At 35.6% G+C, this 25623-nt stretch overlaps 1 protein-coding gene across 7 annotated transcripts in view; it reads left to right on the top strand.

Annotated features, from left to right (window-relative positions):
• TMEM161B (transmembrane protein 161B) overlaps positions 1-25623 on the top strand; it is a 71836-nt gene that overhangs the window by 44669 nt on the left and 1544 nt on the right. For 6 of the 7 annotated variants that reach the window (XM_070465786.1, XM_070465788.1, XM_070465783.1 and 3 more), the window contains 6 exons: positions 15860-16011; positions 16438-16498; positions 17003-17143; positions 19819-19932; positions 23218-23392; positions 24625-24721. In XM_070465786.1, coding sequence (XP_070321887.1) covers positions 15860-16011; positions 16438-16498; positions 17003-17143; positions 19819-19932; positions 23218-23392; positions 24625-24721 — 740 coding nt within the window. The remainder of the gene's footprint in view (positions 1-15859; positions 16012-16437; positions 16499-17002; positions 17144-19818; positions 19933-23217; positions 23393-24624; positions 24722-25623) is intronic. The other variant, XM_070465787.1, reaches the window with a different exon arrangement.

Here is a 25623-nt window from a genome sequence, read left to right as displayed (position 1 = left end):
CCCCTCTCCAGTGGATCTTCCCAACCCAGGGATTGCCTGCACTGCAGGCAGATTCTTTACTGCCTCAGCCACCAGGGAAGCCCAGAGGGTGAAAGGCGCCCCTGAGCGGGCTTGAACTGTGTTTGCTTAACAGTTGTATCCTCCTTATCTATCTTATTCGTAATAGTTCCTTGTAACTCTTAATCCCATGCCTCTAATTTTCTCCCCCTCTTCTCTCCCCTTTCATAACCACTAGTTTGTCTTCTGTATGTGTTTTTTGGGGTTTTTTTTTGGCCATGCTGCATGGCATGCAGGGTCTTAGTTCCCTGACCAGGACTCCCTACAGTGTTGAAAAGAAACTCTGGTTAGTGAGATGTTAGATTTCTTTGAATGATTCTTTGACTTTTATCTCTCCCTTTCCATTTATTTTATACAGTTTTCTTGATTTCTCTCTTACTTTTCTCTTTACCCTTTTGTTAAATTTTTATGTCAACTTAAAAAAAAGTTAAGACTTCTTTGAAAGCTCCATTTTCATAGCAGTTGTGTCTCATGGTTGTGTAATATCTTTTAAAGAACATTAATAGCTTTTATGCTTAAATTTGCACGTTGCATTCTTTATTTTCTGAGTCTCCCTCTTCCTCCCTTTTTGTTTTAATCACTGTCATGTTCAAGATTGTTCTGGAATGTCTTATGGTCTTTGAGTATCCATTTATATTCGGAAGGAGGGGTTAAAAATTGGAAGTTTCTTGCAGGTAGCTGGAGCTTGTTGACTGGTAGGCTTTTTAGTGGCTAATTGAGCGAAGGTCTGGCACTGTCCCATGTGTGGGATCTAAGCCTGACAACTAGTGTTATGAGAGCTGATTGGGGAAGGCTCAGAGACTCAACATTCAGTGTGCAGGCATTGATTTAAATGCATGTCTGGGTCCTCCCCCTGCTCCTGTTCTCAGCTCTTCATTGTCACCTGAAGTTTCACCTAATACCCCCAAGCCCAGTCTTTTCTGGTTTAATATCTTTCAAATTTAATTCTTCTGGGTTCTGCCAAAACTGGGGGAAAGCCATCACTTAATCTCTGTAAGTCGGCAAAACAGAAGATCTGGAAAGTCTAATTATACTAATGCAGTCATTCAACCAACTGTCTTGTTTTCCTATGTTTTGCAACCGTGCGTTTGGAGGCCCGCACTGGCTCTAGTTCCTGACTTTTGCACCATGTTTTATAAACGAATTGCCTTTTTTCTCACTGGGTTCCAGGCCTTGTACATCCCACATAGTGAGAAAATTGAAGCCTGAATTAGTTACTACTTGTGTGTTTACTTAATGTCTTTCAAAATTTGTTGTGATTTTTTTCTACTGTCATTTATTTTCCTATTCTTTGTTTTGGGGAGTTCTCGTTTCTTCCTTGTGTGGTTTATTTAGTCAGAGTTGGGGAGTAAGAGAATTAATAGATGTTTTCCATCTTTTATTTCAGCCAGTGGCCACTGAACTGTCTTTTAAACTTGTTATGGGATACCATTTAAAATACATGATGCGATTTGATATTCAGCACCACTGTGTTATCCTTCTGTTGACTCTTTTGGATTGATTTAGGTATAATTTAGAATAGAATAGCCAGAACAAAGCCTTAAGAGTTGATATCTTCACAAGATTTATATTGTACTGGGTATAAATACTGATCATGTGTATTAGTTGAATAAGACCCCCAGATATTCAGTAGTATACTTATTGAAGAGCAGATTAAATTCAAGGGTTTACAATATTACTATTTAGCTCTATAGTATTAAATAAGTGAAAAATCATTTAGTCAGAATGAACAGCATCCTTAGACATCGTCATATTAAACATAGTGAAAATATTATAACTTGATAATTAGCACTAGCTGAATATGTCATTACTTTTTGCATACTGTGAGTTTTTATGTTCTCTGAAACATTGTTTATTATGAAATATTCTTGGTTTTGTTTCATTCTTTGTTTTGTAGCTATGACAGATTTATGTAAAAATGCATATCGTGATACCCAGTTTTATTTAATGTGATAGAGCCTTTAATGTCTACTTACCAGAAAAATTAGAAAAATGTACTTCTTAATAGCTATTCAAAGTATTGTTTATGTGAATAAATTTTTTACCTTTCATTTCACTCAGTAATGCCTGATAATGTGAGAGCAAAGGTCCTAAGCAGTCTTCAGCACTGAACTGGCTCTACTCAGTTTGAAGTAGTGCACTTGTAGAAGGCACCAAACAATAGCATCCCTGCAGGGATCTAGTCGCTGGCTGTCTCTCCATCCCAGGGAGGACAGAAAGTGGTGAAGGGCTTTGTAATCCAGGCTATTTTCTGCCAACTTTGACCCTCCTCAAAGCGAGTAGGGAAGAAGAAGGAAAGTAGAATTGTGTATATGCTTGGGTACATGATTTTCTTTCGAACGTGTAGCATGTGAGAAAATGACCTTCAGTGGCATGCAGGAAACCAGAATTAAATGCCTGATATCCAGATTAACTCCAAAGACGAGTCTGTTAATAGCCTTTTATCTTAGTTATAACATATCTGGTATGCCTTTCACACCCTATGAACAGTCTAGCTGCAGTGACCTCTGTCTGGCTTCTCTTTATTTTCTTATTGTATGTGCCTACTTATTAGTCAAACACATGTCTCCATTGATTACATAGGACAATGGCTCCACTTAATTCCAGAGTCACACATACATCAGTCGATTCAGAAATTCTCTGCAGTTGTTACTGATGAAATAGCCTTTGTTAAAATGGTCCGCAAATTAGACACATATAACTTAAATAATTGGTTCACTTCAAAGTGAGGAAGAAAACTGTCTTACTTTTGTGCTCATATCCCTTCTCATCAGTTTTTATTTGACATTCTTGTGTTAGACAACAATTATAATATTTACAGAATCTTGAAAGTTTTGAAAAACACAAGAATGATTTTTTAAAACATGTGACACTCAAATCTTGAACCCTGGAACTTAAAACTGGTTCATCTCTTGTTGTCAGCTCTGCTTTCTTCTTCAACTGAGGTGTACATGTATCTAAGCTATCACACCTGCTTCCAGTCTTACTCTAAAACCCATATTAATTCTCAGCTCTACTCTCTTGCCAATTTGTAATTCTAATCACAATTTGTCCAAGTCTGTATGTTCTACTTCCATTTATGCCAAGTTTTTGTTAACATAGATGATAAGGGGTAAAGAAAGCCTTATAATGAGGATGGAGCAGTTTTAGTAACTGTCTTTCCTATATGATGACCCATGAAGTTTTGGTCACTGGAGAAATGTCCACTGATTTCATAACATGAAGCATATATTTTCATTTAAGAATAAGAGAAAAATATAAAGGTAAAAATGGTGCTTGCAAAATTCAGAGATCGTTTGGTAGAAATAAAACTTTTAAAAATTAAAATATTGTACAATTCATGGATTTTTTTAAAGAACCTTTTCTTATGAATAAGCTGTATTGCAGAATAATACTGAGTCAATTACGTGAATTTAAGTGAGAAGAAAGCTGTTCTACAAAAAATGGTAAAGCTTCTCAGTGGTTCTATTATATTTGGTTAAAGAACTGGATCGTTAGTCACATTTCCACAGTGCTTGTGTTTTACAGTGTGGATGGTTTAAGGTGCAAAACCCCATTATATATATTTTTAAGACTATGTTTTAAAATTTAATTTGCCTTGGTTGCCAGACATGCAGATTTTATACAAATCAAAAAGTTGTGAATGGTTTAAATTGAAATAAATTCTTAGGTTTTCTGTGTTAAATATCCAGCTCTGTATGTAGATTTGTAAATTAAAGGTCTGCAAATTAAATGCTGTACTTGTTTGCTATAGGAAATAGACAACTACAGCAAAGTAGCATGACTTAGTCACCTCTTTTGAATTCCTTAAACGATTCTAAATTATTCTTTACAAAAATGTTCTGCTTTAGATTAATAGGAAAAATGAAACACTAAACCTTGAAGTGAACTGTGTAAGATATCATGTTTCCCAGTGAAAAAGGAACATGTTGAATCTGAGCCAAGGTACTTGTTTTGTCTTGAAAATTTGGACAATACATAGTATGTCAAAACCTGATTCTTTAACAAACTTCTGGAGATCTTCTATGACAGTAATACTGTCAGATTACTCACCTTTCAGGTCAGAAACGTAGCATTATATAGGGAACTTAAGTGAGAGATAGGACTGTTTTTTTGTTTATTAATTTATAGTCAAGTATGACTTTTTTTCTTTCAGCTAGGAAATGGTAATTTTTCTTATGAATCTAAAAATATAATGCTAATTTTCCTTGTTTTGCTTTATTTGAATCAGAAGATCAGTTAATAGTTTTTTGTTGTTTGCTTTTTTTTTTTTTTTAATAAAGCCAATATCTCTATGCTTTCAAAAATCTGGTCATTTTTCCACAGTCTGGTTAAGTTGAGGCCAAGTGTAGACTATTTTATAGGATGGGTTTAAAGTTACATAATAGTTTTTGGCTTTTATTTATCTGAGAGAAGTTTAGGTTCATTTCTTTTCTCTTTAAAATAAAGTAATTGAAGCTTTGTCTCTAAGAAAATATAAAAAAAATGTTTTAGTTAAAAATTTATCCAAATTTTGTTTGTTTTTTTTTAAACATTTGAAGATAGGATCAGATTATTTTAAGAGGATTTTATTTGGTAGCTCTTAAGGATTATTAATTTAGTTTTTAATAGCTGTTCTATAGCAGAACTTTAGTATAGTTTCTAGATTTCTCTGCAGCAAGAATGCAAAGTATGATGTGATTTTTGAGTATTTTGTTTGCCTTTTCTTATGGAAAACTAGATGTGATAAGTTTAATCATTTGAATACGAAAAAACATTAGGTTATTGTTAGTGTTCCACCAAACAATATAATCTATCACAGATTAGAAAAACTTTCCATTTACATGCAAATTGCTTAGAGTGGAAATGTGATCTATATTTAAAAGGTAATCGTAGATTTTGTGAAAAACTTTTGAGAAACATCTGTGAAAACCTCTGTTTATTCCTTAGGATACTATGCAATAGATTTGTGTATTGGCAAAAAAACTGGCAACATTTTGTATCAGAATATGTTTCTATGTATTTCTTTCCTTCTCAAAAGAGCATCTGAACATATTGTTGAATAATTTTATGAGGTTAGTCTGTAGAATACATTTTCTTAATCTGAGAATAGGGTCTTGAAGTTAAAACATGATAGTACTTCAGCACATCTATGTTATTAAAGTTGTTATCCTAGATGAGAGAAATTTGTCATTTTTAGAACAAAAAATTAAGCCTGTTGGCTATTTGAAAGCTCTTATCTCCAGCTCAAAAATATGTATATTTAAAATACTTCCTACTGAATAAATCTTCCAACCTGTCATTGATTTTTCTTTTCTGTTCTGATTTTTGTATCTGCATCTATAAATTATGGCCTAATTCTAGTATGAAAAATGTTGACATTAAATTAGAAGTTTAAAAATATCAAGTACATGATAGAAAAAATTTATTCCATCCCTAACTAGACATGGAACAACAGACTGGTTCCAAATAGGAAAAGGAGCATGTCAAGGCTGTATATTGTCACCCTGCTTATTTAACTTATATGCAGAGTACATCATGAGAAACACTGGGCTGGAAAAAGCACAAGCTGGAATCAAGATTGCCGGGAGAAATATCAATAACCTCAGATATGCAGATGACACCACCCTTATGGCAGAAAGTGAAGGAAAACTAAGGAGCATCTTGATGAAAGTGAAAGAGGAGAGTGAAAAAGTTGGCTTAAAGCTCAACATTCAGAAAACTAAAATGGCATCCAGTCCCATCACTTCATGGCAAATAAATGTGGAAACAGTGGCTGACTTTATTTTTTTGAGCTCCAAAATCACTGCTGATGCTGACTGCAGCCATGAAATTAAAAGACGCTTACTCCTTGGAAGGAAAGTTATGACCAGCCTAGACAGCATATTAAAAAAGCAGAGACATTACTTTGCCAACAAAGGTCCATCTAGTCCAGTGGTCATGTATGGATGTGAGAGTTGGACTGTGAAGAAAGCTGAGCGCCAAAAAATTGATGCTTTTGAACTGTGGTGTTGGAGAAGTCTCTTGAGAGTCCCTTGGACTGCAAGGAGATCCCAACCAGCCCATCCTAAAGGAGTTCCGTCCTGGGTGTTCATTGGAGGGACTGATGCTGAAGCTGAAACTCCAATATTTTGGCCATCTCATGCGAAGAGCTGACTCATTTGAAAAGACCCTGATGGGAAAGATTGAGGGCAGGAAGAGAAGGGGACGACAGAGAATGAGATGGTTGGATGGCATCACTGCCTCGATGGACATGGGTTTGGGTGAACTCCAGGAGTTGGTGATGGACAGAGAGGCCTGGCATGCTGCAGTTTATGGGGTCGCAAAAAATCGGACACAACTGAGCAATTGAACTGAACATTCTGTATTTCAGAAATGGAGATCTTATAAAGCAAAATAAGTTAGCATTTAAAGGATGTGTTCTATTGTAATTAGCCCCCAACTAATAAAAATAAATGGAAAAAAAAGGAAATAAATAAATAAAGGAGGTGTTCCATACAGGTAGAACTGAGGGGTTAATTAAGAGGCTCTTTAGTTCTTTTTCACTTTCTGCCATTAGTGGTATCATCTGCTTATTTGATGTTATTGATATCTCTCAGCAATCTTGATTCCAGCTTGTGCTGCTTCCAGCCTGATATTTCCCATGATGTGCTCTGCATAGAAGTTAAATAAGCAGAGTGACCATACACAGCCTTGCCATACTCCTTTCCCAGTTTTAAACTAGTCCGCTGTTCTATGTCCAGTTCTACGTGTTGCTTCTTTTATTTATTTATTATTATTATTATTTTTTTACATATTGCTTGTTGACCTGTATACAGGTTTCTTAGGAAACAGGTAATTTGGATGGGTATTCCCATCTCTAATAATTTTCCACAATTTATTGTGATCACACAGTTGAAGGCTTTACACTTAGGAGATTGTAAATACACTGTTCTGATTTAAGTGGAGGCTTGTGAACTATTGAATGGATACTTTAACAATTGGCCCTATCCAGAGCGTGGTATTTTACATCAGAATATTGTTTGTTTGTTTATATTATGGGTTATGGAAAGGTTTTGTTCCAGTATGGAGCTCAATAAGTAATTGATTTTAAGATGTGTCTAGTATGTGAGATTTATCTAGTATGAGTTCTGAATGTAGGCATTATAACATTTTAGGTGTTTGTGATATAGGGTTATATTAACATATTAATGATATATGATTATACTTCACACTTGAATTTGATTGCATCTAATTTTGTTTTTTATTCCTTTAGTGTTGACATACTTTGTAAGTTATTTAATAATTCTGTGGTATCAGAATTTGGCAGTAGGTGTAATCTTTGAGAAATTTCTTTTTGGTCATTTGATATCAGTTCTGGCTGAAGATGTTATTTTGCTTTTTAGTGTAAGTGAAGGAGTTTGAAATTGTCTCTTTAGAGACTCTAGTATCCATTTTCAGTAAAAATGAAGCAATGTTTTTCCAACCTGGACTTGGGGCCCCCCAGGCAATGAGAGAAATCATAGCTAAGTCTCAGAAGCATTTCTTTTGTGGTGTTTGGAGTTTTTATGTTGTGTTTTTAAATATTGCTCCTTTTTTCTTATTATCTCCTAATATGTAAGCCCTTCTTTAGAATGCCAAGACAGAGGTTGACCTGTAGTGTTTGATTCTAGTAAAATGAACCAGTAGCTTTGTTTGTTTTATTTTTAAGTTGTGGCGAAGAGATAGATAAGGAGCGTGGGATTCAGAATATCCTGGAGAGAAAAGTTTGAGCATCTGTTTTCTAGGATGTCTTTACCACTTTTTTATTTTTATTTTTTTAAATTAGTTATTTGGCTGTGTTAGGCCTTCGTTGCAGCACACAGGATCTTAGTTTCATGGTGCAGGGTCCTTCATTGCGGTGTGGGCTCCAGGATGTTTAGGCTCAGTGGTTGTGGCAGGCAGGCTCTGCTGTTGGCATGAGGGATCTTACTTCCCCAACCAGGCATAGCAAGGTGGATTCTTAACCCCTGGACCACGAGGGATGTCCCATGTCACCACTTTTAAACGATGTTTCATGTTTCATAGAATTCCATCTTGAATGTTAAAAGTTGCATGAAGTTTAAGAATTTTGAAATTGTTCTTAAATTGCTATCTTAGAAAACTTGGTGATTTACTTCGTTATAAGAAAAGCTACAGTTTGCATGAGGAAAAGATCCAGTAGTCCTCTGTTAAAAAACCAGATATTTTCCCTTTGTTATTTGCTTTCATATTTTTTACACTTAACCTGGCTTCAACTCTTACTGAAGTGATTTATATCACTTCTTAATCATAAATAAAATTAAGTTGTGCTTTAAAATTACATAATTTAAAAAATAATTGTGTATAGACTCTTATAATGCTGTTCTCTCCTCTAAGGAGTTCAGAATATTAACCAGGGAAGTCTTAACTTTGTAGTTTTTCTTTATTAATTGAATTACTAAAAAGTCAATCATAATGTAAATTTAAACTGCAGTGTTTATTACTTTAGTTAATTAGAAAATTTGGGATAGGAAACAATTCTAAGAGCTTAGATTATGCAAGAGGGCTTAGAGTTATGCTTTGTAACCTTTTTTTCTACCTGCACTCACAGCTAACTCCTCTCAGAAGTATCTTTCATTACAAACAATATATCTTCACCCAGGTTAATGGGATGGGTTTGCATTGAGGGTGGGGCAGGTCCTGCCTTTATCTCCTCTAACTGGAACTGGTGTTCCAGTTAGTTTCTTCCTGGATACCTAGTCTTCCTAAATTTTTTTCCCCCTCTAGAGTCTTTCCACTTTAAGCAACTGTAGACTCTCAGTGTCTTTCATGGACAAGCATAACTGCAAGAACTCTGAAATGAATGATATTCTTATTGAAAAGGAGAAAAAATAGTAATAGGATGTGTATGCAATGATTAAGTTATAGAGAAGTTTTAAAAGTTCACTTGCATCTTTAAATGACATGGAAACTAAATGTGCTTTGTTAAATACCCATTAATCATTTTAATTGAAATTAACATCCTATCAATTTGACAACCTTGCTTAGGCTTAATGTAACAAAATCATGCCAACTTCTACAGTGATGCAGTATACTCTTAGTGCTTATAAATGATTTAGTAGCTGTTAGCCAAAATAGGAAGAGGATTGACAACTATGTTTAGGGAAAACTTGTACAATAATGTTAGATGATTTAAGAAAGCATTTTGAAGGAATAGCACATGGAAGTACCACAGAATTATTCTACATTACAAAGTAAGAACTAGAGTGTAAATATCACTCTTTAAATTCTTAATGTAATTTGCAAAGATTGTTAGTTTTGCAGATATATAAGACTTGCAAATGTATTTCCCTTATTAGAAAATAATTTGGCTTCCCTTTTCTCCTAATGTTCAGTATCATAGAAAAACTGACATCTGTTATTATGTGGTTTAAGCTCTTCAGTAGAGTTTGAGATATCTGTGTATTGGTTTATAACCAGAGTATTGCAGAGTTAAATTGAGCAAGACTGTGTCAAGGTGCTGAGTGTTTGGTTAGGGAACTAATGTAAACCAATGGCATTTGCCTGTTTATTAGTTTTAATTTTTACTTTAAAGAAGTAATTGGCTCAAATACTTGACCATTATACATGTATATAACCTGAGTTATGGTGAACATAAGACATTTAGAATGAAAGTAATGTGCCTGGTAAATGTCTTCACAAGGTGTATGCCGAAGCTCTACAGTTTATGTGTTTCTGATTATATGTGTCCTAAAATATGTATTTGATATGACAAAGTTGAGATATTTTTAATCAAAAAGTTCAGAGGTTGTCATCTAGCTTCTCATGCTTGGTTTTCTCTTGTCTTAAAAGGAAATCAGGTACTTCATAGAATGTATCACTATAACTAATATCTTTATAATAGTCTGTAAGGAAATATATTAAAAAGTTGAAATAAGGACTTCTTTGTTGCCCAGTGGCTTAGACTCTGCACTTCCACTGCAGAGGGTGTGAGTTCAATTCCTGGTCCAGAAAGTTCCACATGCCATGTGGTACGGCCAAAAAAGAGTTCAGATAAATTGCTAAGACAGCAGTTTTTAGATGGTATCTCCAACTTGCATGTAGATTGTATTCTGAAATGCTTGGAAATAAAACAATCTTTTAAGAAAAATAATGCTAAAAAGGCATTTCCTCCCAGATTAGCCCATGAAAGTCCATTTCATCTGTAACTAGCACATATGACCACATTATTTCTCAAAGGAAATAATGCTTTTGCTAATAAGTAGTTAGGAAAATAAATATGAGCAAGTGTTTATCTTAAATCATGGTATCTGAGAAAAAGTAAGAGAGGTTCATGTGAAAGGAAGATTAGCTAGAGTGGAATTAACCAAGGTGTGAACAGTGAAAGTTGGGAGGGGGGATAATACTGCCTGAAAAGTGACTAGGGTGGTATTAGAGGTACTTCCCATCACATAGTTCTGAAGGGCTGACTGCCTCAGGAATAGATGGATAAAACTGAGCTATGCTTTACTTCTTTTTTTTTGGACATTTAGAAGGGGGAACTGTCCTCTAAATAAGCCTTAAGAATACAAAGCCTAAGCCTTTTAATTTGAACATCCTTTAAATTTATAACCCTGAGTGGTAAATAATTTATATTTTTGTTATTACCACTGATGAAAACAGATCTTAAAGTAAAACTTTTTCTTTACTGTTTTTCACTTTGAGTATATTATCCCAGAGAATTGTTGGTCTTTATTGTTGTTCTTGTTCAATCTCTAAGTCGTGTCTGACTCTTTGCGACCCATGGACTATACAGCACACCAGACCCTTCTGTCCTTCAATTTCTCCCAGGATTTGCTCAAACTCATGTCCATTGACTCAGTGATGCCACCCAACAGTCTCATCCTCTGTCGCCCCCTTCTCTTGTCCTCAATCTTTCCCAGCATAGGGTCTTTTCCAGTGAGTCGGCTCTTCACATCAGGTGGCCAGAGTAGCGGAGCTTCAGCACCAGTCCTTCCAGTGAATGTTCAGGGCTGATTTCCTTTGGGATTGACTGGTTTTGATCTTCTTGCAATGCGAGGACCTCTCGAGTCTTCTACAGTACCACAGTTCACAAGCATCAGTTCTTTCACATTGAGCCAACTCTCACATCTGCACATGACTATTAGAAAAACCATAAATTGCACTGTACAGACCTTTGTAGGCAAAGTGATGTTTCTGCTTCGTGACTGCAGTCACAATATGCAGTGATTTTGGAGCCCAGGAAAATAAAATCTGTCACTGTTTTCACTTTCTTTCCATCGGTTTGCCATTAAGTGTTGGGACTGGATTGGTAGCATCTGTAATGAGCACAATTGTGTGGTAGTTTGAGCATTCTTTGACATTGCCCTTCTTTGGGATTGGGATGAAAACTGACCTTTTCCAGTCCTGTGGCCACTGCTGGGTTTTCCAAATATGCTGACATACTGAGTGCAGCACGTTAACATTATCATCTTTTAGGATTTTGAATAGCTCAGTTGGAATTCTGTCACCTCCACTAGCTTTTTTCGTAGTAATGCCCTAAAGCCCACTTTGACTTCACACTCCAGAATGTCCTAGATGAGTGGCCACATGGTGGTTATCTGGGTCATGAAGACCTTTTTAGTATAGTTCTTTGTATTATTGCCACCTCTTCTTAATCTCCTTTGCTTCTGTTAGTTCCTTACCTTTTCTGTCCTTTAGCATGTCCATCCTTGGATGAAATGTTCCCTGTGCTGTGTGCTTCGTTGCTCAGTTGTATCCGACTCTTCGTGACCCTGTGGACTGTAGCCCTCCTGGTGCCTCTATCCATGGGGATTCTCCAGGCAAGAATATTGGAGTGGGTTACCATCCCTTCCTCCAGGGGGTCTTACCAACCCAGGGATTGAACCCAGGTCTCCTGCATTGCAGGTGGATTCTTTACAGTGTGAGCCACCAGGGAAGCCCTCTAAGAGCTGTAATAATGGTAATTATTGCTCTTAGGTTCTTATGTTCACCGTAACTCAGGTTATATATATGTATAATGGTCAAGTGTTTGAACCCTGCATATCTCCAATTTAAAGGTCTGTTTACCAGTAAAGCATAGAATTAATACTGTTTCAGCTTACCTAGATTACCATGTAAAACATTATTTCTATGGCAAAATTTGTTATTGTTTAGGTACCTACTTTATCTTGGCGGGCTCCAAAATCACTGCAGATGGTGACTGCAGCCATGAAATTAAAAGATGCTTACTCCTTGGAAGAAAAGTTATGGCCAACCTAGACAGCCTATTAAAAAGCAGAGACATTACTTTGGCAACAAAGGTCTGTCTAGTCAAGGCTATGGTTTTTCCAGTAGTCATGTATGGAAGTGAGAGTTGGTCTGTAAAGAAAGCTGAGCCAAGAAGAATTGATGCTTTTGAACTGTGGTGTTGGAGAAGACTCTTAAGAGTCCCTTGGACTGCAAGGAGATCCAACCAGTCCATCCTAAAGGAAATCAGTCCTGACTCTTCATTGGAAGGACTGATGTTGAAGCTGAAACTCCAATACTTTGGCCATCTGATGTGAAAAGCTGACTCATTGGAAAAGACCCTGATGCTGGGAAAGATTGAAGGTGGGAGAGAATGGGATGACAGAAGATGAGATGGTTGGATGGCATTATCGACTCAATGGACATGAGTTGGAATAAACTTTGGAAGTTGGTGGTGGACAGGGAGGCCCTGCGTGCTGCGATTCATGGGTTCACAAAGAGTCGGACATGACTGAGCAACTGAACTGAACTGAAGTAACTGATGTACCTACTATGTGCCAGTCACTTTTTGGTGCTCCATCTGAGCAGTGAACAAGAGACAAGAATTATTGATAGAAGTTTACATTCTAGCAGAGATTTATTTCAACTTGCATTTGGAAGATCAAAAACGTCACCTGTCTTTATTACCTTCAAGTTGGCTTACTTAGGGTAGATGCCCATAGCTAGAGCAGCTGGGACTCTATTTACATTTATATCCGGTATCCTAGGTAGGATCCTAATAGAGAATGGGTAGTAACTATATTAGCATATTTTGAATAGGAATCAAAGGACAGCTTCCTTTTAAAGTGCAAGGGCAAGGATCCTTATCTTTGCTTATCTGTTCCTGAATAAGAATTCTTCTGACTATGAGAATGTTTGAACAAACCATTTACTGCTGCCAAGGCGGCTCTGTTTTTAAAATGATTTCATGTGTTATTGCTAAACTATCCTGTACCTTAGGTGCTGTAAGCATTTCCATAGACACGGTATACAAAATTGTTAGTTGAATGTACTCTGGATCCAGACAACCACAACCTGCCTTTAATCTAGCTGTATGATCTTGGTCAAGTGTGTGCGTGCGTGCTTGCATGCAGTTACATCAGTCATGTCTGACTCTTTGTGACCCCACGGACTGTAGCCCACCAGGTACCTCTGTCCATGAGATTCTCTAGGCAAGAATACTGGAGTGGATATATATACCACATCTTCTTTATCCGTTCCTCTGTCCATTGGACCACAAAGAGTAGGACCTGACTGATGTGACTTTGCATGCATGCACGCACTTGCCCAAGATCTCGAAGCTAATCCCTTATCAGTCACATCATTTGCAAATATTTTCTGCCAGTCTGTGTGTTGTCTTTTTGTTTTGTTTATTGTTTCCTTTGCTGTGCAAAAGCTTTTCAGTTTAAGTAGGTCCTATTTATTTATTTTGCTTTTATTTCCATTATTCTGGAAGATGGATTAAAAAAGATTTTGCTGTAATTTATTTCGGAGAGTCTTCTGCTTATGTTTTCCTCTAATAGTTTTATAGTGCCCAACTAACGTTTAGGTCTTTAATCTATTTTGAGCTTATTTTTGTGTATGGAGTTAGGAATGTTTTAATTTCATTCTCTTACATGTGGCTGTCCCGTTTTCTTAGCACCATTTGTTGAAGAGACTGTCTTTCCCACATTTGTGTAGTCTTGCCTCCTTTGTCATAGATTAGTTGGTTGTTTTGGTGCATGGGCTTATTTCTGGGTGTTCTGTCCTGTTCCATTGACGCATATTTCTGTTTTTGTGCCAGTACCATACTGTTTTGATGGTTGTAGCTTTGTAGTGTAGTCTGAAGTCAGGGAGCCTGATTGCTCCAGCTCTGTTTTCCTTTTCAAGATTGCTTTGACTATTCAGGGTCTTCTTTGTCTCCATACAGATTTTGAGATTTTTTGTTGTAGTTCTGAAGAAGATGTTGTGTGTGTACACACACACACACACACACACACACAGGAATATTACTCAGCTCTTAAAAAGAATGAAATAAGGCCATTTGCAGCAACACGGATGGACCTAGAGTGTCATACTGAGTGAAGTAAGACAGAGAAGAGGAAATATCATATGACATCCTTTATATGTGGAATCTAAAAAGAAATTATACAAATGAACTTACTTACAAAACAGACTCATGGACTTAGAAAACAAACTCATGGTTGCTGGGGGGAGGACATAATTAAGGACTTTGGAAAGGTAACATACACACTGCTATATTTAAAATGGATAACCAGCAAAAACCTATGGCATAACACATGGAACTCTGCTCAATGTTATATGCCAGCCTGGATAGGAGGGAGAATGGATACATGTGTATGTATGGCTGAGTCCCTTCACTGTTCATCTTCAACAGTCACAACATTGTTTATTTGTAATAATGCTATAATTAATTGGGGTTAACTGCTATACACCAATACAAAATGTTTTTGGTGTTAAAAAAAAACAAAAATAAAACAAAACTAGAATGGATTCCCACACCCTCTTCCAGGGAATCTTCCCCACCCAGAGATCAAACCCTTGTCTCTTATGTCTCCTGCATTGGCAGGCGGGTTCTTTACCACTAGCACCACCTGAGATGTCTGAACCTGTCTGTGCCACAATTTTTTTAAATCTGGAAAGTAGTGATAATAGTTCGCTGATGTAAGGATGAAATGAAATAATTGCTAATGCTTAGCACTTGGCAAGTACTAAATGACAGCTGTTATTATTTTCCATGCTTGACATGTAATTTACATAAAAGTTGCCTTTCTGGATTTTTTGGCCAAACCACTTATTTTGTTGGGTGGGTTTATACTTTCCAGGAGAACAATTTGATATAACAGAAATCTGGATTCTAGCTATGGATCATCCACTGATTGATTTTGATTTGATTAATTATTAATGGGGGTTCAGATAAAATATTTAGTATTTTCATATAAAATTTAAATATTTTAAAAGAGGTGAACATGTTGAGTCTTTCGTTGATTTTGAGTACTCAACAAAGACCTGTTTTTTGTTTCATCATAGTGTGAAATGGTGATCCCAGATGTTCAGTTTTTGTACCAAAGCTTACCAATGACTGTTACAAAAACTTTTTGTAATTTTCAAAGTTTAAATTAGTGGATGATTTACAGATGATTCCCGTGATGAGTGTTTAATTCTAAATATAAACTACTTGACAATCACACCCAATAAAAAGTTCAGTGCTTTTCATATCACCAAAACCCTATTTCATAAAATTATTGTAATAACCTCCTAATGAATTTGAGTTAGAGAAACTGGAAATACATTCTTTTCCTAATTACAATGTAGTATGTATTTGTGCATTTTTTATTAATTTTAAAATGTTATAAACTTCGCTTAGATTTGCTTTGTTTTTATGTCCTATTTTCTGAAAGACTTCAGATTTTCATTAGTTTTTCACTTCCTTCCAAAAGGGACCTTGTAGAGAAATATTGTAGAATCAAAATGAATCTTGTAGTCAAATTTTATTGGAGTTCAGGTCCTGTAAAGATGGTTGTGTTTAAATTCCACAAAGTTATTTGTTGTTTTTCCTGAACTTTTCCTTTTGCAGCAAAGTTCTGTTTTCATTAACTACACACTATTTTAAAGTAGAAGATGGTGGTGAAAGATCAGTCTGTGTTACCTTTGGATTTTTTTTCTTTGTGAAAGCAATGGCTGTCTTGATTGTAACAGAAAACTATCTGGAATTCGGACTTGAAACAGGTAATAATTTAATATCTTATAGGTTCTTAAAATTAGGTTTATATTTTGAAATGTTCTAAATAATTAACATTTATTATTCTTAAGATCTTTTTTTTAAGCTAAGTTTTTCCTATCTTTTTCCAAAAATGCTCTCCCTTCCTCATTTTTTCCTTAAACTTAAATAAGTATTTCTAATGCTAATGTTTACTCACATAGATAAAGATGCAGATTTTAATGCAAATTATATGGAATGTACAGATATCAAAGGGATGTTTTCAAAGGCTATTTCTCCTAATAACTAAATTTTATTGCATTATGACATACTAATTAGCACATGAAAGAGCTAGTCTTGTCACTTCAGAATTTAAGATACTCTAGCATTTTATTTCCAAAGAAAGATTCTGTATTTTACTCCTATGATAAGAGTAAATTTTTTTCCCCCTACAGGGTTTACAAATTTTTCAGACAGTGCGATGCAGTTTCTTGAAAAGCAAGGTTTAGAATCTCAGTAAGTTTTTTTTTTAATTAAGTATTATTCAAGTTAAATTTTTCCATTTTTAGTAAAATACCACTTACTATAAGTAGTTCTTTGTTTTTAATCAGTGAAAAGAGTTATTTTTTAAGTAGGACTGTCTCTTTTAGCAATATCCTTACCCATATTTTCTTACATTTGTATAAACTTAGTATCTTTTATAGAATTCTGATTTGAATTTGCTGTTATTTAACTTAATTCCTCTTCCCTCAGACAGTAAATGAAATTCATGAGTCACGTTATTTTTTGTTGAATATGTAGTTAAAATTGTTAAAACTGTTGCTTAAGAGATAGCTGATTAAGTTCATAATTCACCAAATCCCTTATAGATAGTGGTAGAATAAGAGCTGTCTTTCTGTAAGAGTTTACTTTGTATTACTTGTATTATTGTGATTTATAAAGTAATTAATTAGAAGAAAAGAAACTTCTAGAAGGTTCACTTCAAAAACTTACCAGCTTTTTAAAAAATTTTAATTTTAGGGGTCCTGTTTCAAAACTTACTTTCAAATTTTTCCTGGCTATTTTCTGTTCACTCATTGGGGCTTTTTTGACATTTCCTGGATTACGGCTGGCTCAAATGCATCTGGATGCTCTGAATTTGGCAACAGAAAAAATTACACAGTAAGCGGAAAATGTACATAAGCACATGCAGATAAATATATGTTTTCCATCTTAATGAAGGTATATTATTGTAATGAAATCATAAATTATTGTATTGAAAATTAATAACCATTTGATGTCACACTGCTTCCTCTTTCTACTATAAGCAAGTTTCTTCTATTCTTTTCTAAACTTTAAGTCCTGTATAAGAAAAAACACTAATTATTAAATTTCTTTTTTTCCTGTTAAAATGGAAATATCAATATTTATGTTCTTTTGAACTCAGAGTTCAATGTTTATGATATCATAATCTCTACCACTAATCTGAGGATCTATGGGAATTTCTTTAAATTAGAATTTTCGAGCTATAAATACTTATTTAAATTTTATATAAATGATTTGATTTAATTTAATTTTTTATTTAAAGCATTTTATTATTAAATGTTTTGAAATTTGTGTACATAAGAAATGTTTGTTTTCCTTATATTACTGACTTGTATGTAAGCTTATTTTACTTTGGGATTGCTAATACTGTATAGTGTTAAATTATAGTTTACTATTTTAGTTTTCAAATAGAGAAATTGTATTTGAATCTCTACATATAAGTCAGAGCCCACTTACTATATTCTTTGTGATTGTCAGAGATTCTTTTCTTGGTGTAGACACCTTGGCAGAGGAACAGATTTTTATCTTCTTCATTTCTTATCCAGATCCAAGTTTCCAAGTCCTCTTTTTGTTTTGCAGTAGAAGCACAAGTTGAGAATATTCCATTTTGATATATGTATTTATAGTCATTAAGTTTCTCTGAATAGTCGTATTTCCTAACATTTCTGCTCTTTAAAAACCTACATTTAATGATGCTGATTCTCTGTCTTTTCACGTTCTTCTCCTACCTCTGTCATTTTCCTTTATTTTACTTTTGAAAATATTTCTGTGTGTTTCCTCTCCTCCCTTTTTTCCTGCATATGCTTTGTGTGTGTTTGCTTATTCTCACCTCCTTCATTCCTCTCTTTTCCGCTCCTTTTGCTCAGCATGCTCTTGGCTACATCCTGCTTTTCTCCCTCCATCCGTCTCTCTAATGGCTTCTTTTAAAACAAAACCTGGTTCTCCCTCTCCTCTCTACACACGCACACTTCAGTCCACTAACCCCAGTGTTATGATTTAAATAAGCTGAAAGGGTGGGTGGAGGGGAGCCCTTCACCAGCTACTGAAACCGCTGTGGGCTGCTCCTTGATACTAGAGTGTTCCCTAGCAACACTGCATACCTAGTACTGCTGCTTTCTTCCCCCGCACCCGATGGTTTACCCAGGCTGTGGGATGAAAGAATCACTTTATGAAAACATTTAAAGCATTTAGTGGTAGTTTGGGATTGGAGACACTGAGGGTTGGTTGCGGGGGGTGGGGGGGGGGGTACATTTTCTTTTCCTTCTCAGAAAAATGTAGCTTCTTACGATTTTTCCCTTTGGGAATCTGGAGTTTTATTTTCCATGTGTTACAAACGGCCCCCTCACACATACACACACACGTTGTGTTGTAGCACTCTGCCCAGATCCAGGGTGTGGCAAGCTAGTTTTGTAGCGAGAGCCGCAGAGTGGCACAAAGAGCTGCCTTCTCCTCACCCCCATGGCCAGGCAGTGGTACTTGCTTTAGGGCCAGAGCTTAGACCCAGAGTTCCACCTCTCCCTGGTCAGGTAGGTCTTCATGGTTTCCTGATCCAGCCGTTTGCTCACAGAAATCACTGTCACGTGCATTGTAGTGGTATTTTAAAGTGTGTGTGTATTTTAAACCCTCCAGTTTAGTCTCTCTTCCTTGCATGGTTTGTAATGAATACAGTACATGGTAATAAAATAGTCTGAAGAACGTCTTTCTGAAACAAGGACAGTCTTTATTAGTCATCTGTCTCCATAGGGTACAGACTTGGGGCAACAGTTAGCAATGACATTACATCTCACACCTGAAACCATTTGCTGTATTGGGTATATTATAGCCTTGTAGGAGTAATGTGAATTTCTCCTGGTTTGTATAGGATAGGGAAATTCATTTCAGATACGTTCATAATTCTTCAAGAAGAAATAAAAATGTGAATCATTTATGATTTTAACAATCAATTAAAACATTTTACATGATCATTACATGTTGAAAGGTTCCTCGTTTATAAGTTGGTGCAGTGGCTTCCACCTGCCCTATCCCGTCTGGTATTTTGGACCTTGTAATAGGTCTCTTACTTGTAAGTAATCAGAAGCCACTTTATGTCTGCTGGACTGAAAAAGATCAAAAGATGACTCCTATCCTGAAAATTCATTGGATTCATTGATTGTTTAGAGAATCTTTTAAGTACCAATATATTAAATCAGGGATACAGTAGGAGATTGTTAAACAACACTAGAATGGGAGTGAACAGATTTAGATTTTAGTGCTTGATCTCTTTCTTACCTGTAATATTACCATGTGCAAATCATTTAACTTTCCTCAATCTAAACATTCTCATCTGAAACATTAAAATAATGAGGTGTTTTTATAAGGGCTCAAATCAGTGTTGAGTGATAATGATTAATATAAAATAATGGTGGCAACAATACCTTAATATAGAATACTGAAAATAAGTTCCTACCTTCATTTTTTAAATCCCAAGTTTCTGTAGTTTATTAGTGTATTTTGCTTCTGGATTTTTATGTTTATTTCTTACATACTTTCAGAACATTACTTCATATCAACTTCTTGGCACCTCTGTTTATGGTTCTGCTCTGGGTAAAACCCATCACCAAAGACTACATTATGAACCCACCATTGGGTAAAGAAAGTGTTCCTTTGTAAGTATGGGTATTTGGGGGCTAATTTTTATTTTATTATGTAATCAAAACTTTTCTAAAATGTTTTTTACTATGTTCATGTTTTTAATTATAATATTAAGACTGTATTTTTAAAACATTAATAGAAATATTTTAAAATGTATCATAAAATGGAAATTACAGGTCATCATTTAAACTTTTGGTGATCTTCAATAATGGTTGTGAATTCTTATTACTCTGCACTTATACTATCTTGTACAGTTGTAAGTTTTTGTGCTTTTTCACTTGATGTCCAGTTGATATCTGAGAGTTTTTTTTGATAGCGCTTGTTTTTGAGACACTTTGTACATTTCTGTTATTTTTCCTTAATTGTGAAAATTATAGAGGAAAAATTTTATAAATGGAAGTTCATATATTCAGCCCCTTAAGAGTTATTAATATTTTCCACATTCACTGTTTTTTATTTTTTTATAACGTATCTTTTCAAGTAAATCAGAAGCATAACATTTTTACCCCTAAGAACTTCAGTATGCCACTCTAAAAAATAAAGATATTCTTCTACATGACAGTGTTGTCATACCTACCAAAATTAAAAATAAAGCCTTAACGTTGTTATCTAATAGTAGGTCCTATTCCCCAATTAGACAACTGTACTTTAACAGAAGAAGGAAACTAACAGTTTGTTAAAAGGCGTTACTAACTGTACTTGATATGTTAACCCATTAGCCTTATGGAACTATATTAGAGTAATAAAAAGATTCAGGCAGAACTGGTTCAAACCCTGGTTCTGATCCTCACTAAAACTGTCACTTGAGGGAGATTATTTAACTTCACTGACCCTCTGTTTCCCCATCTGGAAAATGAAGATAATAGTATCTACCTCACAAGGTTATCATTGGAATTAAATGAAAGAATACATGTAATGCAACTGGCTAGAAGTAAGTGCTTAATAAATGTTCCTTTCACTGCTTTGCCTTATCAAAATTAAAATAGAAAAACTTGACTAGTCATTGATTCCACAGTATGCATTTTACATTATGTATTTCTTTTAGATCCTGGTACAGATTTGTGTTGGAGTAAGTGTAGAATCGGTGATGACCATGATTTTTTTTTTTAACACTTAACCTTATTGAACTAAGAAAGTATACTTTGAAGTCATAACATTTTTTTCCCCACATAAGTAAGCTTTAATGGTAATTTCAACTTGACAGGTTCACTCTGAGTATTTAAAAGTTAATCCTAAGGATTGTAGGGTTCTAGACTAAGGTAGAGAATCTGCTTGCAGTGCAATGCGGATGACCCAGGTTTGATCCCTTGGTCAGGAAAATCCCTTGGAGAAGGGAATGGCAACCCACTCCAGTATTCTGCTTGGTAAATGATGGAAACAAAATCATAGTCTTATCTGTGCTCCATTTTATTCCTTTTTTATTTGTTAGATCATTATATTAAGTGATTAGACAGCAGTGGTTTTTAATTTTTGTTTAAAACCCAAAGCCCATGTGGTAGATTGAGAAAGAATGGCTGCCCTTTAACCCAGGTCCTTTTGTCTTTCACATGGAGTAAATGGTTGGTCAAAGGCCTTTATTTGTAGTGAGAAGCAAAAATGGTTAGAATGTAGTTTCAACCCAGAAATGTATTTAAACTCATCCATCCATGTGTTCTGCTTGGGCATCAAAAAGTGAAATGCAGGCAGAATCCATGTGTGCACCAAGAGAGAACATGTACAGTGAAACTTAGAATGGCTTCAGGAATTTAGAGAAATTTCTTCTGCCTTTTCTTTACCTGTATATTTTGCCCCAGCTCATACTCTTTCCTGAGATACACCATCATATCAATTTACCAAATCCTTATGAAGTTAAGTAAGCAGTCCGAATTAGAGGTACTAATTAGATAGCTATTAGTAGGACTGTTACCTAAATCCTGAACTCCTCGTAAACAGGGCAGGTATTTTTTGATTCACTGCCTCGTACCGTTCCCTTCATTTCTATTACCTGTCATCCTCAAAGTGTATATACCAGCTGTCTTCAGAACTCTGCCGGCCAAGCCCCCTGGTTGCCCCACACCAGGGAGCACATTGTTGTCTGCAGGCCCTGGAAGGGTTCAAGGCTGCAGCTGGTCCTAAATCTCTGTGTACTCCCATTCTCACATGACTGATGCTTTAATCTTACTGTTCATTATAATGCAAGTGTATTGATAAAAGTTTGCCTCTATGCTTGCTAACCAACCTGCATTTCTCATGACCTTGTAAAAAGGAAACCAAAAAACAGCATGCATAATAGAGCCTTTGTTCCATCCCTCTATCACCTCCACTTTATAAATAGTTCAACCAGAACTGTGACCGCTCCCATCTTCTCCTTTCCTGTTTCTGTGCTGGCTTTCAGCTTTACTTCCACAGGCAGCTAGTTCTGTATTGTAGTTTTAGGCCCTTTCCTCGGTGCTTACCCTGGACAGAAGGGGGTGATAATAGAGCCTATTTTGGAACAAAGTGTTGGTTTTACATCTTTCCCACTCATTCTTATTTATAGCCATCCAGTCTACCCTCATAGTCTTTAAGAATTTGGGGGAGACCCTTGTAAGTTCCACATCCTGTCTGGCAGATCACTAGACACATTTCAACAGTCATATATTTAACTACGTGTTATGTACTAGAAATTTGAATAGAGTCAGGCACATGTAAGCATTATCTTCAAATTACAATGTTATCTTTTATCAAAGCAGAAACCATGGTCTTTTATAAATGTTAAACCCCTAAAGGACATCAGAATTTACCTCTTCTTTCCAAAGTCCTTTAAAGAACATTTTATTTTATTTTATTATATCAGAATTCTTGATCCCAGTCAGGAATTGAGCAGAGTTGAAAGATCCTATTCAGGTGTTTATGTGATCAAACAAAACTGTAGCTAGAAACAGATAGGCTGTTCACTTGATAGTTCATGGGCAAGCTCCTGGGGTTTCCTTCCTTCTTTCTTGTAGTCTCCCGTTTAAGAACTCCCACTTCCCTTTTTGCTTAGTCATTCCCCTACCCCCGCTCCGGGAGGATGGATAGAGAAAGGAATCCCAAGTATTGCTCTCCTTTTTTTCTTTTAGACTTATCTGGTACTTCTTTGTTTCTTATTCTGGTACTTCATGCATTTGTTATGCAAGTGAAAGTATCCTGTAAGTCTCTGATAGAATGGGACACTTAGCATGTCTCCAGTCTAGATTTCCTTGTATTAAATATCTTATCCAATGAACATTAACACATAAAACTAGCATGCTAGCATTTTTTGGTCTTTGAGAGCACCATATCAACTTTTTGATCTGTAGAATGACAGAAGCTACCTTCGATACTCTGCGACTCTGGTTAATAATCCTGCTATGTGCTTTGCGGTTGGCCATGATGCGTAGTCACCTGCAAGCTTACTTAAACTTAGCCCAGAAATGTGTGGATCAAATGAAGAAAGAAGCTGGGCGAATAAGCACAGTTGAGCTTCAGAAAATGGTAAGTTTTACACTGTTGTCAAAATGAAAAATAGCAAATACTGATGGCGCTAGCGGTAAAGAACCCACCTGCCAATGCAGGAGATCCGGGTTCAAACCTGAGTCGGGACGATCCCCTAGAGGAGGGCATGGCAACCCACTCCAGTGTTCTTTCCTGGAGAACCCCATGGACAGAGGAGCCTGGCAGGCTGCAGTTATGGGGTTGCAAAGGATCCGACATGACTGAAGCAACTAGTACCACATGCACAAAATTAAGTGTTTGATTTCTTTCGGTAGTAGTTTCATTCCATGATATTCTTATTATGAACAGATAGAATAATCTTAAACTGAATGTCAGAGACATTAATCTGATTTTGGTGTTAGGTGAAGAAAGGGTCTCAGCTCCCCTTCCTGCCTTAAGTAAGTATCATACAGTTTGGATTACAAAGCTGTGGTATATCTCTGTTTGCTAAATGGGACTCCCCTAACTGATCTGAAATCACTGATCACAGTATATTGTATAGCTTTTGTGACTTAAAGAATAGGGAATACTAGTTTTAGTGACTAAATGTATTCCTTTTAAATCCAAGTACTTGAACGTGGAACATAAATTTTAACTTAATGGAGATTCCAGAGAAGGAAGGTGCTAGGAATCCATCCACTATTGTAATGGACTAGACCCACAACCCGATCAAGTCTTTTTAAAGAAACGTGGTGTCAGATCCTCTTGTTTTTTACTCTTGAATTTCATCTTGAATCTATCAAGGTTCAAATAACTTTTTATGTTTTACCTTTCATGTATTTTCATACTTTGAATTTTACTTCAGTCTAATGTAAATAGGGATTAATAATTTTATTTATGGGGGTTTATTTATGACTTATTGTTATTTACTTTGATATTTTAGGTGACTTGTCTTCAGAGATTTTAGCATTTTGTTTTATATTTGAAATAAGTGAATATATGCCATTTGAATTTCAGTGATTTTGTTTCTCCAATTTGTATTAATCACTTAACTATTTTTAAGGGATTTAATGCTTTTTTCATATTTTAAAGAACCTTCAAACTGAGCTTTTCTGAAGTCAGTCTGGGGGCATTTATAATGAAGTACAAATTTATTTCCAGTTAGCTTTCTTCCCATGGAAGGATTATTTATCTTTTAAGCGATTCAGTGTGATGATTCAGTTTGATATGAAAGTTTAACTCGTTCATAACACGTCAACTGTGTTAGAAACTTAGGAATGCTGTCGTTTCAGGTCGCTCGAGTCTTTTATTACCTCTGCGTCATCGCGCTGCAGTATGTGGCTCCCCTGGTCATGCTGCTTCACACAACCCTGCTTTTGAAAACTCTAGGTAGGCATATCCTGGCAACTGGGAAGCTCACTGCTCTACTTTCTACCTGTAATTAATCATGTTTTCTGTTACCTACAAAGAAATATGCCTCTTAAAATTGATTCTCTCTTTAGAAGTTTTATGAGGCAACTTGGGAGCCTTTCAGCTCTAGAAGTTGATTCATTGATTTATCTTCTTGATTTTGAAAACTCAGACCCATATGGTTTTATAAAGTTAAAAGAATTGTTTGCTAAAGGTTAATTCCAAGTAACTTGAGTGAGCACTTTTTAATCTTATTATTTTGTATTTTAAGATTGTGTTATTGCATAACATTTAAATTATTATGAGGTACTTTTAAATTTATGAATTGTAGGATCTTTTGGTGAGTTCTACTTCAGATAACTTAACGTGGATAGAATAAAGATTTCTCCATGGCAGAACAAAGTTCCTCTATAAGTCTGTTCACTAAGCAGTCAAGCCCCTTTGTGGTATTACTCAAGAATTATCTATTACCAAGTTGATTATTTCTTTGCTTAGATCTGGCAGTCTGCCATTGTGGGGGTTTTAGAAGCCCAGAAAAATTAAAAGCATTGTTGGGTGGACTTATAGATACTATAGAGCTGATGATAGATGTAAATAATCTTTCAGGAATCTCTGGAACATAAGAGTAGCTCAGTGGTAAATTAATGACTCATAACCTATCAGCATAGGAAAATATATGATGAAAAAATTTCTGGAAGCTATTAATAGTCTCTCACATTGGCATCATAGATAGTTTCTGAGAAAGAAATTATTCTGATATTCTAGAGGTGGAAAAGATTCTAAGAAGTTACAGAATCTGTTCTGTCACTCCAATAGAGGTAGTTGATTCATGGATTATACAGGGAAGAGAATATTTTTGTTGTTTTACCAGATTTTGATGC

The sequence above is a fragment of the Odocoileus virginianus genome, chromosome 3, assembly GCF_023699985.2.
Source record: "Odocoileus virginianus isolate 20LAN1187 ecotype Illinois chromosome 3, Ovbor_1.2, whole genome shotgun sequence".
Taxonomy (NCBI): domain Eukaryota; kingdom Metazoa; phylum Chordata; class Mammalia; order Artiodactyla; family Cervidae; genus Odocoileus; species Odocoileus virginianus.
The sequence above is the reverse complement of the archived record's forward strand: the minus strand, read 5'-3'. Positions and strand labels throughout refer to the sequence as shown.